This window comes from Diceros bicornis, chromosome 4 (genome assembly GCF_020826845.1).
Source record: "Diceros bicornis minor isolate mBicDic1 chromosome 4, mDicBic1.mat.cur, whole genome shotgun sequence".
Taxonomy (NCBI): domain Eukaryota; kingdom Metazoa; phylum Chordata; class Mammalia; order Perissodactyla; family Rhinocerotidae; genus Diceros; species Diceros bicornis.
Genome location: NC_080743.1, coordinates 100,987,476 through 101,004,751, shown reverse-complemented (window position 1 = coordinate 101,004,751; position 17,276 = coordinate 100,987,476). Strand labels below are relative to the sequence as shown.

General features: G+C 51.2%; 1 protein-coding gene across 6 annotated transcripts in view; it reads left to right on the top strand.

Moving 5' to 3' along the window:
• The first annotated feature begins 6,083 nt into the window (after positions 1-6,083).
• NFASC (neurofascin) overlaps positions 6,084-17,276 on the top strand; it is a 180,941-nt gene continuing 169,748 nt past the window's right edge. For 4 of the 6 annotated variants that reach the window (XM_058540253.1, XM_058540249.1, XM_058540250.1 and 1 more), the window contains exon 1: positions 6,087-6,231. In XM_058540253.1, coding sequence (XP_058396236.1) covers positions 6,125-6,231 — 107 coding nt within the window. In that variant the 5' untranslated portion in view covers positions 6,087-6,124. Of the gene's footprint in view, positions 6,232-17,276 lie in introns of all 6 variants that reach the window. The other 2 variants (XM_058540252.1, XM_058540251.1) reach the window with 2 other exon arrangements.

The window sequence follows — 17,276 nt, the reverse complement described above, 5'->3', positions numbered from 1 at the left end:
CAGGTGAAATTTGCCCAAAATGATCATTGCAGGTGGTCTTTAAAGGGGGAAATACGCCCTGTATAAAAGCTGCTCTCGTCGCCTCTCTCCCAAAGCAGGGACGGGGCTGTGACGGGGGCCTAGATCCCGGGTTGGCTACCTGCTGTTCCCGGCTTCTCCTCGTCTCCACCTGCCTCCGAAGCACTGCCCAGTCTACAGGAATGGGAACTCGCCTGCCTAGGGTGGGAGGCTGAGTCCATGTAGCTGGGGGAGGGCTCCGCATCTGGGAGCTAACCGCTTGAACGTGTGTGTGTTCGCCCAAGTGACTGCAGAAGCTCAGCTCTCCTGCCCTCAGCAGTGGTGGGCAGGAGGCTAATTCCAAGGACTTTTTTTTTTTTTTTAATTTCAAAGCAGGAAGTGAGAAAGCAGGTAGAAAGACACACTCCAGCCTGGAACTACACTGGGCCCTTCCTTTCCTTTGGCTGGTCCCCACGGTAGGGGGCAGAAAAGGCTAGGCATCTAAGAATGTGCCAGATGTAGGGGCGATAAGGGGCTTGTGGAAAGCCTGGTGTCTCCCCACACATGCCACTGCTGAAGACCACCAGCAACTGTGGTCAGCCAAACGGGAGAAGGACCAAGGCCCAGTCTTTCGGTTCCCTCATGTACAAATTGAGACGTGATCTACCCTCCTGGCCTAGGGAGACAAGAGGAGATGCTGAGGGAGAGGAAGAGAAGAGATCACAGCTTCTAGCTTCTTGGGGACCTAGGGGAAACCTGGGCCCAGGACCCAGGACCTGGGAAACCTAGAGTCTTCTCCCATTGGCTTTCTCTGCACCTGCCTTCCTGCCCTCTTGCACTGTGAGGGGCATAGATTCCTGGAACTTTCCAAACGTTGCTCCTTCTGTATCCCCTCTGAGCATGCTACTCAGCTTGCTTTTCTACATCCTCGTCTGTCCACCTCGCCGTTGTTCAGTGTGGCCATGGCTCTATTCTTGTTCTTCCTCATGATGCCAGAATTTCTATCCTTCAGTGCTTGTCACGCAATGGGCCAGTGTAAGGGAGTGTGGTGAGGTGGGAAGGGGGCACACTCTGGCTTCTCTGAGATCTTTGTGCAAATCCCAATTCCACACTTACCGTGTTTAAAGTTAGGGCGAGTCCCCAAGACCACCCTCACTTCTGACACCAATCGCAAGCTCAGGTGTCCCCAAGACCCCCCTCAGGCTCAATAATTTGCTAGAAGGACTCACAGAACTCACTGACAGCTGGTATATCCTCAGTTATGGGTTATTACAGCAAAAGGATGCAGAATCAAGTCAGCCAGGGGAAGAGGCACGTGGGGCGGAGCCTGGGCGAGCTCCACCTGCAGGGCCTCCAGCTGTCCTCTCCTGGGGAGACATGGGGACAGCACGACTCCCAGTAGTGGGGCATGACAACATGCGCTGAGTATTGCCAACCAGGCAGCTCCCCAAGCCTTAGCGTCCCGAGTCTTCACTGAGGCTCAGGCACGCAGACACGGCTGACCACCTGTGCTCACCTCAGTTTCCAGCCCCTCCGGAGGTTGAGCTAATACACGTCCAAAGCCCCTGCCATAAACCACACTGTTTGCATCAACTATCTAGTGCGGCCCAAGCCCCCCGGGTAGACAAAGACACTCTTATCAGGCCAGACATCCCAGGGGTTTAGAGATTACCCCCCAGAAACCAAGGGCAAAGGCTGGACCCCTCTCTGGGCAAGGTTAATCCTTTACCACAGCCCAGCTATGTGCTGGTGTGATTTCACTAAGCTCACTGGGCCTCCACCTCCTCATCAGTAACCTGGAGACAACGATCCCCATCTTACTGGGCGTTGGTGAGGACTAAGTGATGTGACAGTGGGCGTCCTGTACGTGAAAGGCTTCAGCAGAAACTGGGTCCCTCCTGACTTCCTGCAGGTGTCTGTTCTCACCTCCTAAGCTGGCCCAGGGCGTCGTTCCCTCTCTCCTCTTCTTCTCACCTCTTATACCAACTTGCTTTTATCTTTCCCCCGGAAAATGATAATACCCTACATGTTGTTATTAAACTGCTCTTCTTTTCAAAAGATATGCGTGTGTTAGCATTTTTTAAAAGCAGCTCCATACTTCTACATTGCAGGATTATCTCAATGTATTTGATCCCTGCCCTCCGGCTGGGCTGCACTGAACATCCTCGTGCGCACGCATCTTTGTGACGTGTGCTGCTGTTTCTGCAGGCTGGATTCTTAGAGGTGGCATCGGTGGGTCAAAGCGTACATTTGAAGTCTTGATGGTACTGCCTAATGGCTCTTCTAAAAGGCTGCATCAAGTTAAACCTCCACCAAAACACATGAACCTGCCTGTTCCCCATACCTTCTGGGGATCATGCGGAGGTGGGGGGTTTGGAGGGTACAGCAGACACTGGTGCACCCAGCCCTGCCTCTCAGCTTTCAGCATCCCTGGACATGCCCAGTGTCCTGCTGCAAGCACCTGACACTCAATGCCTGTGGGCCTTCTCTTGGCCTGAGCCCCGGATAAGGCAGGGCTTGTGCCATGAGATGCCAGGGAGCCATGAGATCCTAGGGAATGTGAAAATCATCAGTGACTCGCCATTCACCATGGCAGAGGATAGAGTGAGTGAGGTTTCAGGTCCAGGGTCAGTAGAGTCCATGCCTGCTGGGGTTTCAGCCAGAACTAGAGATACAAACTCAGGGAAGAAAAGGAAACAGGAAGGTGAGATATATGTCTGGAAAGAAAATAGCAACCACTTTTTGCCCTTGGCCCCGAGAAAGTCTGTTCCTGACACACTAGTAGACCAGCCTGCACAGGCCAGGGCTGGTCTTTGTCCCCAGAGTCCATCACCAGCAGGTGGTGCCCCTCCCCGGATCGGGACAGGCCTGTAGCTCGGTGACATACCGGGGACACTGAGGCCAAAGAAACACCTGCTTCTCCACCTTCGGGGCCCTTGGGGCCTCTGCACTCCCCTCAGGCCCAGACAATTTCTTTACACAAAGGCCATGAGACTTGAGTCCCAGTTCAGTTTCAACCACCAAATCACTGTGTGATCCTCTATCCCTCTAGGCCTCATTTTTCTTAGCTGTTAGAAAAAAATGAAGTAAAGGCAGAGCAGGCCAGGCAAGAACTAACATTTGTGCAGAGCCTCTCGGTTTACAAAGGGCCGGGTCTCATCAACACTCTGTATCGCCGTGTTACAGAGGAGAAACAAGCCTTAGAGGGGCGAGGGGATCGGCCCAAGTTCACCCTGCTGGCTAGCAGGACTTTCTTGGCAAACGCTGTGTCCCTTCAACTTGACCATACTGGAAGATTCTAATATTATAAATCCAAGATTTTTTGGGCCCACCCTAAAATGGCAAAGTAGTGTTAAGTAGGTGCCGTCAGACCCATCCGGGCTTTGAACTATTACTTGGGCAGGTTACTTGAGCTTCGTTTTTCTCATCTAGAATAATAATGGGTAATATTTATTGAGTGCTTATTTGATGACAAACACTGTGCTACATGAGTTATTTTGTTTATCCTCACAACGACTCTGAGGTATTAAAATTATCCCCCTTTTATAGATGGAGAAACTGAGGCTTAGGGAGGTCAACAGCAGTGTACTGGGCATAGAGAAACGAACAGAGATCGGAACTTGTCACGAGGCTCCAGGAGAGAATCTTCAACAAGATAAAATTGATAGAACGCCTGATAGCTCTGAACACATGGACATAGACAATTAACGGGGAAGTTAAAGTTAAATTATAGATAATTACTGTACGTAAAACAAAACAAGGAAACAAAAAATGACAATTATTAACACCAAGAAAAACAAAAGTTTGCAGGAAATGAAAAGGTCAGTTGTGAATAGGATTTATGTAGTCATAATAAATGCTAATTCTGATAAAACAAGATAGGACTGAACTGGGAGGCTGGGGAGGGGGACAGGAAGGGTAAGTGGGAGGTGGAGGTAGGGGAAATCAGCAGATAATGCCTACACCAGAAGTAAGAAGTAGCACTATAGCAAGTAATTTAGAGATATGGAGGTAAATAGCCTAAGAAATAGCTCAAAAGAGTTGAAAGTGATGACCTCCGGGGAAGGGAAAGCATGAGGAAAATGTATTTTATAAGAAATCTTATAGAATGATTTGGCTCCAGTTCAACTATGTGCTCATATAGCTTTAGTGATACTTTTTTAAAGAAATAAAAGGAAAATAAATAAATTGCCCAAGGTCACCCAGACCCGATGTGGTGGTGGTGTGATTTGAACCCTAGCAGGCTGCCTCTAGGTTGGATGCCATGACTACTACGCAATACTCCCTATAAAATATCTACCTCCTAGCACTGTAAAAACCGAGTGATCTCGACAAGAAACCCAGCAGCTGACCTACAATAGGTGCTTAGAAAAGGAAAATTATTTTCTTTATCCCATGGAACCGGTCACAGCTGGACACTCCCAGTAAGGAGTCCAGGCTGGGTCCAGGCTTGAGGAGCCCTGGTGCTTTGAAGCAGTTTCCTCTAAGTTTTCTAAGTGTCCTTCCAGTGCCTGGGGCTGGCCGGGGCCAGTAGTGCCATCTGGATGGGGCACCCTGGTTTCCAGATTCTCCCCTTCAGAGAATTTTCCCACCCTCTACATTCCCTCCTGCCTGTCTCCAATGGAGTTGACCAGACACCCCCAGAAGCTCCAGGACTGGCTGCTACCGGGTCATCCCAGGGCCTTGTAGTTAGGCCCAGCTCCACTGTTTCGTTTACAGCATGCTATTTCATTCACAGGACTGTGTGAGATCAGGCAGCCAGAATGATGCTGAGACAAGATTTTGAGTGAAATCAAATGGTTTGTATAGACAAGGACCCTGCAAAACCTTTTGCCCAGGGTCCTTGATCCCTACGAGCAGCTGTGCTTTCAGGTCCTGCCATATCAATCTCCCCCTTTCCCATGGCATAGTCTTTGCCAGTAGCTGTAACTGTAGGTCTCAAAGTCCCTAAATGGAGTGGAGCATTTTGTCAGTTACCTGGATGAATCCATCTATCACTAGTGGTCATTAATTCCTTCAGCAAGTATTTATGGAACACCTACCATGTGCTGGGGCTGGACAGAGTGGGGAACAAGATGCTTGCCTGCTCTCCCAGAGCTCACTGCTGGAGGGGACACAGAGAGGCAGGTGGGAGCAGCTCAGAGAAGGCAGTGACAGAGCAAGAGCTGTGTGAGACAGAGAAGGTGGCTGAATGTGGCCTTGAGGGACCTCAGAGGGAGGCTGCTGAGGGAACTGTGGTTTGGGATCGGGGGCTGGACTAGCAGCTTCCAAGTCTAAGATTCTATAATTCCCCAGCCCAGATCTTTCCACTGTTTCAGGTGATAACTGAGCTCAGGTCTCTGCCTGTGGACCTTAGCCAGAGCCTAAGGCATGTCTGAGCTAGAAGGGACCTGAAGGGACCATCCAATCAAATTCTCATTGTTCCACTGAGGAAGCTGAGGCCCAGAGGGAGGTGTCTTGCCCTTGTCAGAGTTAATCACAGAGCCAGGACTAACGCTCGGATCTCTGGCCTCCCAGTCCTGGGCTTCTTCCACTCTATCTCAAGTCTCGACAGGGCCTGAGCCCCTACTGGGCAGACGGAATCTCCCATTTTTAAAAGAAGACCACTCCATCCCAGCAGGTGTCACAACCTTTCTCACATCCCCAATTCGGGATCCAACAACTCTTCAATCAACAAACGTTCCTGGAGAGTACACCATAAGCAAGTATCCTTGGGAACAGAAGCTCAACACAGATTTCTGCTCCCAAGAAGTCACAGTCTGCTGGTGGAGGGGCATACACAGGACAAACACGTGATACAGCCGGGGCGTCAGCTTATCTGCTCCCTGTGCTCGGCGCGCAGTAGGCGCTCAGCGCGCGGAAGCGCGCACCAATAATTATCATTCTCAACGCCAGTCGGCGAAGACGCCGGCGGGTCGGTGAGAAGAGAAACGAGGGCCTTTTTTCCGTCCAGGCTCTGCGAACATCTCCTCAACTCGCCGGGCCGGGCCGCGCCCAGCCTCCCTCCCTCCTCCTCCTGCGTCCTTGTCCCACTCGGCGCGTGAAGGGAGGGGCGCGGCGGCGCGCACGCAGGGTGTCGGGGGCGCGCCGGCCGCCGGGAGACGCGCACGGGCTGGTCTCTGCCCTAATGCGGCGGCTGGCGGCGAGAGGCGCTGCAGGGGACGCGGGGGAGGTGGCGGCGCCGGCCGCGGACAGCACGCACTGCGCCCAGGGCCGGAGCACTAGCCTTTGGAGGTGAGCGAGCGCGGACACCAGAGAGATGGGATGGGGTAGAATAGGGGTCATGGAAACCCATCTAGCGACACCCCCTTGTTCCCGCCCTCCTCTGTGCATCTCTATGCCCCGACCTGTCCCCATCCCCCTCCGTCCACGTCTCTGTCCCTTCTCCTCTCCACACCGTCACCTGCCCTGAATCCATCCTGTTCTGTCCATGTCTGCACCCCACCCCCATCCAGCTCCCAACCCCCTGCCCACCCCAACACCCTTTCTGTCTCATTGGCCGCGTCCCCTCCCCCTTCTTGCATCCTCCTCCTCTTCCCTCTTTCCTTCCGTCCCTGCCTCATCCGGGAGCCCTGCCCTTATACCTCCATTTACCTCCACACCCCACTTTGTATGACCCCATCCTTCTATTTTTCTTTCCCTGCACATCAGCCTCTGTCCTTGCCCTCCCCTGGTCTGGTCCCCACCTCTGCTCCCATCACTCCTTGTGCCTGTCTCTCCATCAGCTCCCTCACAATTTCTGTCCTCCCCAGGCCCCCTCTGTACACCCTGGCCCAGCCCCTTCCCAGCTGCCTCTTGGTTTCCTCCTGCACCCTAGTCCCTCTCAGGACCCCCATCTTCTTCTCCCCCTTGGCTGTTAGCTGACCTGCCACCCATCGCCTTCCCCACCTGCCCTTCCTGGTGCTGTTTGTAGCCACACGGTTTGTGCTGAGACCCCCTCACCTGGGCCCTCCTTCCCTGTGTGGGGAGGCCTAGGCCCTGAAGGCCCAATGTGCTCGCTGTGGTGGAATCCACTATAACCCCTTTCTGCATGTTTGGTCCTATTCATGGCTTGGGGGTGAAGGATGCTGGGGTGAGTAGGCCTCTCTTATGTTCCTCTGCAGCCACTCCTAGCTGTTCAGGTTTGTTTCCTAGATGGCCTGGGGTCGGGGGGAGCTAAGCACTGGGAGACTAGGGTGGGGAAGAGGCAGGCTCCAAGGAACAGGCTGAGTAGCCTCTTCCTGGTCTTGATCTGAGCCCTGGGATGCAAAGGTCTGGTTGAGGAGCCCCACTGGAGGGCTGGAGATTTTGGATTTTAGAAAGGGTCCTTCCTCAGCCTCCAGGTCAGCACTTTGGCTTTGGGAACTGTTGTGAGTGTGGTCCAGGGGCTGGGCTGAGAGTGGGCAGAGTGCTGAATCACCTAGCCTCTGGTCCCCATGGCAGCCCCTCTCCTGCCCTGAGCCAGGTTCTGCTCCTGATTCCTTCCTGGCATTGGGCAGTGGTGTGTGGGTGTTGGGCAGTGGTGTGTGTGTGTTGGGCAGAGATGCCTCCTTCCTCAGTCTGGAGGAGCAGATGACAGTGCCTGTTTTCTGCCTGTCTCCCGGGATGAGGGCCTGGTGTGTCTTGTCTACCCTTGGAGCTGTGGTGCGCCTTGCTGGGCGCCAGTCAAATCTCCAGCAAGGGCAGACCGCAGGGCTCTGAGACCTGGCTGGGCAGGAGTCGAATTGTTTGTATGGGGTCAGACACCAGCAGGTTCAGAACCCACTGCACCTGAGACATAAGTAGGAGAAGCCTGGGGAAAATGTGTGTGGAGAGTGGAGGCCTGGGAGTAGGGCCATCCCAGCTGTGGGAGTGGGGGCAGAGAGGAGAAGGCAGGCAGAGACCTGTCCTCCCCTCTGGTTTGGGAGTGATGGGATCTGGTGAAATTGCACTGCAGGAAGAATTGAAGGTGATGGGGGTCTGCTCCGCATCTAGTACATTCTACCTTTTGTCTTGACCAAGCTAGCACTTCTGAGGGAGTAATTTCTCCTCCTTGTCTTTGGATTCAGCTAAAGGTTGTGTGTGTGTGTGTGTGTGTGTGTGTGTATAGAGAAAGAGAAAGAATGAGAATAACACGAACGAGGAAAGAGACTCATTCACACTCAGCCCGTGAAATAGGGAGTGGCGGTCCAATTCCTGTCTTGGGAAATATCCCATCTTCCCTAAAACCCTGAGGCTTAAATTGGAGGTAAAGAGCAAATTGCTGACGGGTCCTGCCCTTCTCCGCGAGGCTCCCGCACTTTAGAATCTGAGTGGTTGGACTCCAGCTCATGTGCGGCAACTCTGAACGGCACTCAGGCAGCGCCTGGCAAGGGGGGCGTGCAGTTGGGGGACTGGCTGTCCTCGCTTGGTCACCCTTCTGCGCCCCCTCCCATCATGAGTGGGGGTGGGGTGGGAAGCCTCCCCGGGCATTTTCTGGTCTGGGGAGGCCTCACCTGAAGCTGATGCTGAGAGAGAGCTGATTGGATGAAGGTTCTGATGCTGAAGTGCTTGATTGGGGCTCAGGTTGAGTGGGGGGTTCTGATAACAATGTACATATTTCCTAGTTTTGTGTGATGAATCTCACCCTGCATGCCTTGTTTGACATCACAAAGGCTACGCAGAGATAAACCGAGGCACGCAGAAAGAGGAGCTGGTTCCCCAGATTGCTGGAGCAAGGCCTAGCCAGCTCCCTGAGCTGCCGTGGGTTGGCTTACAGGGCTGGTTCTTTCAGAGGCACATTGAGGTGGCTGAACCTGGGTTGAGGTTCTGGCTTTGGATATCTGAGGGGGCAGGCACAGAGGAGGGTCCTGTTTCTGCAGTGACCGAGGGACGGGATTTCAAGGCTCCCGTCACTCTGTGTCACAACTTGTTCCCTTCTCCTGGCACCACTCTCTTCTAAGACCATGCAAGAGCTGGGGTGTGAGGATTAGCACTTAGTCTTTAGAAAAAGAAATTCTTAGGAAGGCAGAAAGGGGGAGTCCCCAGTCTGTTTGGCCTGGGGGAGGTGAGGAGAAGGAAGTGAGAGGAACTTAAGGCGGCTTCCGTACTTACTCATTTAACAAATGCTAATTAAACGCTCCAGTGTGCTGCTCTGCTAGGTGCTGGGATCATAGAGACAAAAAGTAAGCCAGGGTCTGGCCTCTCAGAGCTCCCCGTGTAATGGAAAGAGAGACAAGTAGCCAGACCAATAGCGTAGATAACTTGGAGTGAGAAGGTCCGGACGGGGATGTGGAACAGCAGCCTCTTTCATTCCACTGGTATCCGCCCCTCTCCCCCACAGCTGCGGAGAGGGCTGGGTTGATTCTATCCAGAACGGTAGGTCAGGGCTGGCCTGAAGCTCACTGTGAGGAAAAGGGTGGAGGAGGAGGTGAGATGCGAGGTTTCCAGATCCCTGGTTGCGGGCAAGAGAAGGGATGTTCTGTGTGCAGCTGACCCCTGCTCAGTGCTGCTTAAGCCTGATTGGGGGGTTGGGTACCCACTGAGAATTCTGGGACAAGATCCAGGCTGCTTAACTCTCCCATTCCCGTCTCCTAAGCACTTGTATTTAGGGGCGAAGTATGGTCTGGATATGCTTAGAATGTCAGAGTGAGTCAGAGTTTGAAAGAGGCCCGCTGTCTGCTCTCAGGGAGTTCCTAATCTGACGGGGAAAAAGCACGTACACACAGAGCTATGTGCTCAGAAACAAGGTGAGTACAAATATTGAGAGCTCTAATGTGTGTGGAAGGGTCTTGGTGTTCTGGGGAGGTCAGAGTCAGGTGGGAGTCATCAGAGAAGTCCAGATAGGGGAAGGGAGGCTAATGGTGAGCAGGGGAGGTACTTAGAAGTTGTGCACTTGAGCACAGGTTACCACGGACCACCACAGCTGACCTGGGAGAGAGCCTAAGGATAGAGACCCAGCCTCATTTGTCTGAGAAGTCCCCTCTTCCCCACACACCTAACGTAGTTCATTTCAGTAGTGTGTCCTGAGCCTTTGAGTATGTCCCAGGAACTGTGCTAGGCATTGGGTATGTAAGTGGAGTTGGAGAGACAGAAATGAAAACAAATTGAAATTCAGTACAAGAAATGCTATCACAGAGATTAATGAGTTCCTGGCATTGTGGGAGCGTGGCTGAGGGGTCACGGTGGGCAGTGGATAGACCCCTGCTTTGGCTAGAGCAGCTTGGTGTCGAACTTTTGAGCATTTGCTCAAAATGCGCAGCCAGGGCCCAGGCCTAGCTCACGGGCAGCGGTTAGATGCACATGGCCTGGTCCTTGGGACTGCAGGGAGGGCTCTGGGAGCCGATGGCTGTGCTGGGGGCTTGGGTGGGCACTCCCACAGCTTTGCTGACCTGGGCCATTGGCCAGATTGTGCCAGCCAGCTTGAGAACTCTTGAGCCATCCTCCTTTCCTTAGGTTTGAGTCAAGCCAAGAAAAATAAAAGTGGCATAATAGCAATAGTCACCGTTATAGAGCGTTTACTACGTGCTAGGCACCCTACTGTGTGCCTTATATGCATCATCTCATTTAATCTTCATAAGGGTTAACCCTACAAAGAGAAGTATTGTTAGGCTCCTGGTTTTACAGATAAGGAACCAGACTCAGAGAGGTTGTTAGTTAAGATTGTAGAACAGGTGAGTTGCAGAGAGAGCATTTAAACCTGTGTGTGTTTGACGTCGAAGCCCGTGCTCCTCTCCTGTGTGCTGTACTGAGCTCCCCTACCTGGTAGAAAAGTAAAGAACTGGGAGGTTTCATCTGCTTGTACAAGGCTCTCCAGGAAAATCTATTAGAAGGGCTCAGCATGCACTTTTGAGTACCTGCTATGTCCTTCTGAAGGATACAGAAACGTGGTTCCTGCTTTCAAATAGGGGAAATACGGTGGAAACATGAACACCCTTGGGAATGCTACAAGACGTTGTGTAATGACGTCTTCAGAACCCAGACAGTAAAATTTCGAAGGAAGGAGTGATCCCTCAGTGTGGTGTTGGAGTCAGGGAGGTCGCATACCGTAGCAGAAGCTGCTTGGCCTTTGAGGTCAGACGGACCTACAGTCAAACCTTGGCCCTTCCACTTACTACTGAGGAGCTGCAGTTTCCCAGTCTGTGAAATGGGGATATTAATATGAACCTTGGAGAGCTGTTACAAGGATTAAATGTGATAACGTAGTGAAGGGCCCACCACAGTTCCTGGCTGGTCCTAAGTACTTGTCAGATGCTAGCTGCTCTCACGGAGGAGGTGGGAATGGAGCTGAGCCTTGGACAGTTGGTAGAATTTTAACAGGGAAGGGAAGGCGAGAGTATTCTAGATGAGGGAACCCACCAGGTGTGTGAGCAAAAACTTGGCGTGTTCAGGTTCTCTGGGGAAGAAGAGACTTGCCTCCCCCTGCCTGCTTTCCCCAGGTCTTGCAGTCAAGTCTTAAGGACACCATCGTGAAAAGCGTGAGGGTTTATGTTTTACTTCCAGCCCCATCATAACGAGCTTAAATGTGTTTCTCTCTCTGAAACACTAGAAGATTGTTGGAGGAAGCCCATGTCTCTGGGATTTATGTCGTTGACTAATGTCTTGTCCTGTCTTTCCTTTCCCAAATGCCCAGCCATGAAAAAGTTGGAGTGCCTGGGGCCTGGTGGGGTCATCCCATCGGGCGGGCATTATCATCCCCTCCTCAGGGAGGCAGCTGCCTGAGCATCTGCCTTCTCCTCTTTCACCTGCTCATCCTCACTCTTTTCCTCCCAGGCTGGGCCAGCCCCTCCTGAAAGGCCTCCCTGGCAGCCCCTCTCTCCCAGTCATTATGATGCTAATCGTGTTGTTAATTTTTCTGAGATGCAGAAAGAAAGCCCCAATCTGTTCTAATGAATTTAATTAGAGAGGGGCTTGGAGGGCTTCAGAACCTCTTACCAGGATCACAATAAACAGAGTTAAGGAGATAAACAGCCTGGGATCAGCGGCTCAGGGGGAGGGCAGGAGGAGGTCCTAGAAGGAGGAAGCCACTGGCACCCAGAGTTGGAGGAAGGCTGCAAGTGCTGTAGTCCTCCAGGTGGGCTCCCTTTTGGGCTGTTTCTGCCTGCCCCATCCAGCCCTATGTACTTAGCTTCATACCTGGTTCTGCCCGCGGGTGGTAGATGACCCTCCAGAGAAGGTCTTCTCATTCCCATCATCATCACCAAGTATTTATTGAGCACCTGCTGTGTGGGTAAGGTGTACTGTGCCATCTTCCGGAGCAATGTGGAGGCACGGGAGACCCTGTCTCCACCCTAAAGGAGATAAGAGATGTGTATTCAAATATAAGAAACGTTTCTGATTCCAAACAGTAAATGCTACAAGGTTGATAGAGGTTACGTTGGGCTTGGGTGATTTGGAAAAGCCTCTCGCAAGAGGAAGTACTTGAGGTGGGTCTTGAGACATTGAGACTTGAAGACTTAATCATCAGAGCTGCTGGAGGAAGAGCAGACGCAAAGGCAGGAATGTGCAGGGGATCTTTGGGTCCTGAGGAATAAATGGCGTGGCTTGGGTGTGAGTGCATGTGATTCAGTAGTAGAGATATGTCTGGGGCAGCACATTGAGACGTACTCGGGGTCATCATAGAGGACCTGAGAGGTGGAGTCTACTCTTCTAACCTGGTAGTACTGGGGTCTCCCTGCTTTTCTTCTCTGAGCACTTAGGGTGGCCAGCTTGGGGAAGGGCCCAGGACAGGATGGTTGTGGCCCTTATGCTGAGCTGGCTCCCCTGGATCCAGTTTAGGCCAACTGGAGTGGGTTGACCAGATGCTAAGTTTTGTTTTCAGATCTTGTGACTCTCTGGGGTGAGAGTGAATGGCTGGCAGAGCAATTCCAAGGACGTTTCCTGGTGATGAGCGTTCCCTCTGTCTTTACTGATGCCGATTTGCTTTGGCAGTAGTATTTTTTGCAAGTATTCAGTGGAACCTTCCAGTTCCAGGGCCAGTGAGTTTCATAACTCATCTCTTTATATTACTAAGAGTTCTCCAAGTGTGCATGTACATGTGTGTGTGCATTTGTGTGTGCAAGCTGTCTATGTTATTGAAATTATTCTGACTAGATTCTGGTTCTAGTTTGATCTTTATTTGTAACACAAAAGTTATTAAATGTTTCTGAGCCTTAATTTCTCCATGTGTAAGAGGGAGTCATCCCTGTATCTTACTGCGTGTAGATCCGTGAGCTGAATGCTTTGAGAATAGGATTTTAAACATGAGGAGATATTACAACTGTCATTTTGACAAGAAGTATAATGTTGAGCTGAAATTTTAAGTCAATTCTCCCTCCCCCTTGGAACTTCTTGACTTGTGAGACTAGCTACAGTTTTATTTTGGGATACCACCAAAGATTATGCTTTTAGTTCTTTTCCATAGTCTCTCTGGGCTTATGCATAATTAGTGGTGGAGTTGGTGCACTGCTGTCAGGTGTTGGTTGACCTATCCATGTGTGTTTGTGTGAGAGACATTGTTATTATGCCCATTGTGTGGTATTTTTCCACATGTTGGAGGTGACACATTCTTTATGAAGGAGAATGCCTCGGAGGCCACAGGCAATTTTCCTTTGCTGACGTAGATGAGGCCAGAAACTAGATCTCTTTCTGATCGTCATCACACACTGAGTGGAATTGAAGCCTTTGTGACTCATGTTGGGAGCTAACCCAGGTTCTCTGGCTGACTCCAGCCTGGGCTGTGCCCTGGTTTGTTTTACATAATATGCGTTGCATCTGCAGTTAGTCTTTGAAGCTTCTACCACGTGCATAGCACACTTCTAGGTGGCAACATGTTTTGAGAGAATCCTCAACTCATAGAATGTTAGAGATGGTTTAGTCCAAGATCATTATTTTACTGATCAAGAAACTGAGACTCATGGGGCCGGCTCGGTGGCGCAAGCGGTTAAGTGTGTGCGCTCCGCTGCGGCGGCCCGGGGTTCGCAGGTTCAGATCCTGGGCGCACACCGACACACCGCTGGTCGAGCCATGCTGTGGCGGCGTCTCATATACAGTGGAGGAAGATGGGCACAGATGTTAGCCCACGGCCAGTGTCCCTCAGCAAAAAGAGGGGGATTGGCAGATGTTAGCTCAGGGCTGGTCTTCCTCACAAAAAAAAGAAAAAAAAAATAAACTGAGACTCAGAAGGGCGACATGACTTGCTTGTGGTTGCATGGCTACTTGCTGGCAGAGCTAGTTCTTCCACATACTGGACCACCAGGAACTTGAAAAACTACATATGAACCTAGTAATTGTACAAGAGGATATGTAATTAAGTTCCCTAAAAGCATGATCTAAACTCGAAGTGCTTTGGATGTCAGAGAAGAGGAAATCAGTGTGGACTAAAGTCCTTTGGGAAGGTTTTGAAGAGAAGCAGGGGCTGGTTTGGGTGCTGGGGATGAGTAGGATGTGAATAGGTATAGGTAAGGAAATGGGCATTTCTGGTGAGGTAAGGTAGCATGATCAAAGGTTTAGAGGTGGGAAGGTTTAGAGGTCAGGCATTGAACTGGCCAGGCTGAAGCAGTGGAAGGTGCAGCTGGAGGGACTGGCTGGGGCCAGATTGCAGGGAATCTTGACTCTGAGGAGTTGGACTTTTCTTGGAGTTGGTGAGGGCATTTGAAGCTCCTTGTCTGTACTTGATCTTTGAAGACAAGGGTGTGGAGTTAGGAGAAGTGAATGGGAAATTCCTTCACAGGCCCCTGGTGCTGTCTGGGGGATAGTTCCTTCCGAAGGGGTGTTTGGGGACAAGGGCAGTGTGGAACTTTTCCTTGAGCCCTGGTAGGGAGCTTATTGCTGTCCAGGGTGCTGACCTGCCCTCTGAAAGATTTTTCTCCCCAATGATGCCAGGTTAGAAGGTAAATCCAGGGAATGGTTGGAACCACCCCAAGGGATCTGGAAAACATTTCTGGCCAGGACTAGGTAGCATCTGGGCTTTCTGGCAGCAAACTGGTTTACAGCATCTGACCTCACAGTCCTCGTGGTGAAAGCAGAAGTATGGGGCTGGGGGAAACTAGTAATGGCCCTCTTGAGAAGGAGAGACCGTGTGTGTGCACATATGCATGCTAAAATGACCCAATTTGTAGCCCTGAAATTGTTCCTTAGAGTCTTTGTATTTACATGAGAATCCCAGTACATTGCTTCTTTCCTTGTGAAAAGTGCACTTAGTCTACTCAGCATTTCAGAGTACCTAAAACCTCTCCAGCAAACAGAGAGAGCAACAAAAGTTTCCAGAAGACCCTGCTCATTGCTTTGCATGAAACATCTAAATATTCAATATTAAAGTTGTCCAATAGAGCTTTCTGTGGTGATGGAAATGTTCTGTATCTGTGTCCAACGTGGTGGCCACCAGCCACTTGTGGCTACTGTGCACTTGAAATGTGGCTAATGTGACTGAGAATTGAATTTTTAATTTGATTTAAATAGCCATATGTGACTAGTGGCCACTGTATTGGACTGCACAGCTCTACAGTGAGAATTCTTGACCTTTGCCCCTTATTTTTGCTTGTTGGTCCCTCATACCCCATACTTGACCTTTGACATAAGTTGACTTGCGAAAGGGGGCGAGTTGCTGGAGAAAGCCCCATACTGAGTCTGAACTGAAAGTCTGCCTCTGGCTGAGAGTTTTGCCCTGACTTTCTTGTTTCACAGTGAGAACAACCATACCTGATGCACTGCGATTTTTCTTTCAAGGGCAGAGAGAGGGCTCCTTGGCTTCTGGCTGGGGTCCCAGGGACCTGACCCGAGGCTTTTTGGAGCCTTGAATGGGCAAGCAATGCAGTGTGTATGGCCCAGGAAACCTGGCTCTGGGGCAAGTTGGCGTCCAGATGATGTGCCCTTGTGTTGGATGTTTGTGGGCATCCAGCAGAGAGAAGTTCCTGGTCTTGATCCATCTCCCCTTCTAACTCTAGGCATCTTTACATTCTCTTTGGCTGGTATAGTGGGCATGGCTCAGCATAGGGTATGGGTGAGTGGTAGAGGTACCAGAGGGAAAAAACGCTTTAAAATGTGAATCAATAAGTAGGTAATAAGCTGTCAAAAGACTGGAGTAGAAAATTTCCATTGTGTTGGCCCATGCCAATGCCCATGGTTCTGCTTAACTTTATCATAAACATGCTTGATTTCCTTGGGTCTCTGGTCTTAGGCTTGTCATAGATAAATCTGATTTCCTAAACCGGAGTGCATGCTTTTTGAAGGTGTGCCTTATCATTTTCTTGTTTTCTCCCACAGAATCTCAATGTGCTGATAGTAATCCTTAAAAAACACCTGCTTGTGAGTAGCTCTTTGTTGGCCTGGAGCTATGGGTTTGATTCCTCCAAAATGTATGCACGTGAATACAAATATTTATCGAGCCCCTGCTGGGTGTAAGTCTCTGTACTTGATGCTGTGGGCAGTGACAAAGGAGGAGCAAGGATGGTTGCTCTCAGTCTAATGAGACAGCAAAGGCAGGCACGTGTGAAAAATGACGCACACAACTGATAGAAAGAAAGACAGAAGTGGTAGCAGGGATACAGAGCTGGGAGTGGGGTGCAGGATGCTGGAGGGGCCAGATTATGTGTGTGTCTCTGTCTGGCCTTCTCTTGAGGATCCCCTCCTTCATGAGGCATCGCTGGTACCAGCCGCCTCCGTGTTGCAGTGACAGTGCTGCCTTTATGGTTGTGGTCAGGCAGCTTGCCGGCTCCCTCGGGCTGTGCTGAGGCGCTGCTGTCCTGAGCTCGCCTCTTCCGTGGGAGGGGGGAGTGGACGAGAGGACTGTGTAGAAGGGGAAGAGACTCCTTTTTCTTCGTGTCATTTAAATGGTGACACATTTAAGTCCTAGTCACTGATGAGGCTTGTTGGGACTCCAGCAGCTCTTGTGCATGGAGCGCCATGATGCAGGCCCCAGTGCAGCTCTGGAGGAGACAGGTGCTTGATGACATGGCTCACCACAGTCACTTGAGTCCCCCAGCTCTACTCGCTAGGGGTATGGCTTCCTGGCGGGGGGCAGATGGGCTGCATCTCCCACCTGGGGAGGGACTTCTCTGGTTGACTCACTGGGAGGAGCCTGCCCTTTTCCATCCTCCATGTGTGCAAGAGTCACCTGGGATCTTGTTTAAGTGCAGAGGTGGAGTCAGTAGGTCTGGATTGGGCCTGAGATTGCGCATTACTAACAAGCTCCCAGGCAAAGCCAGTACTGCTGGTCGGCAAACCATGCTGTGATTCGCAAGGCCCTACACATGGGTTCTCACCCTGGCAACACATTAGCCTCACTTGGGGAGATTTTAAAATATGCTGATGCTGGGACCCGCTCTACTCCAAGTAAATCACAGTCTCTGCAAGTTGGGTCTCGG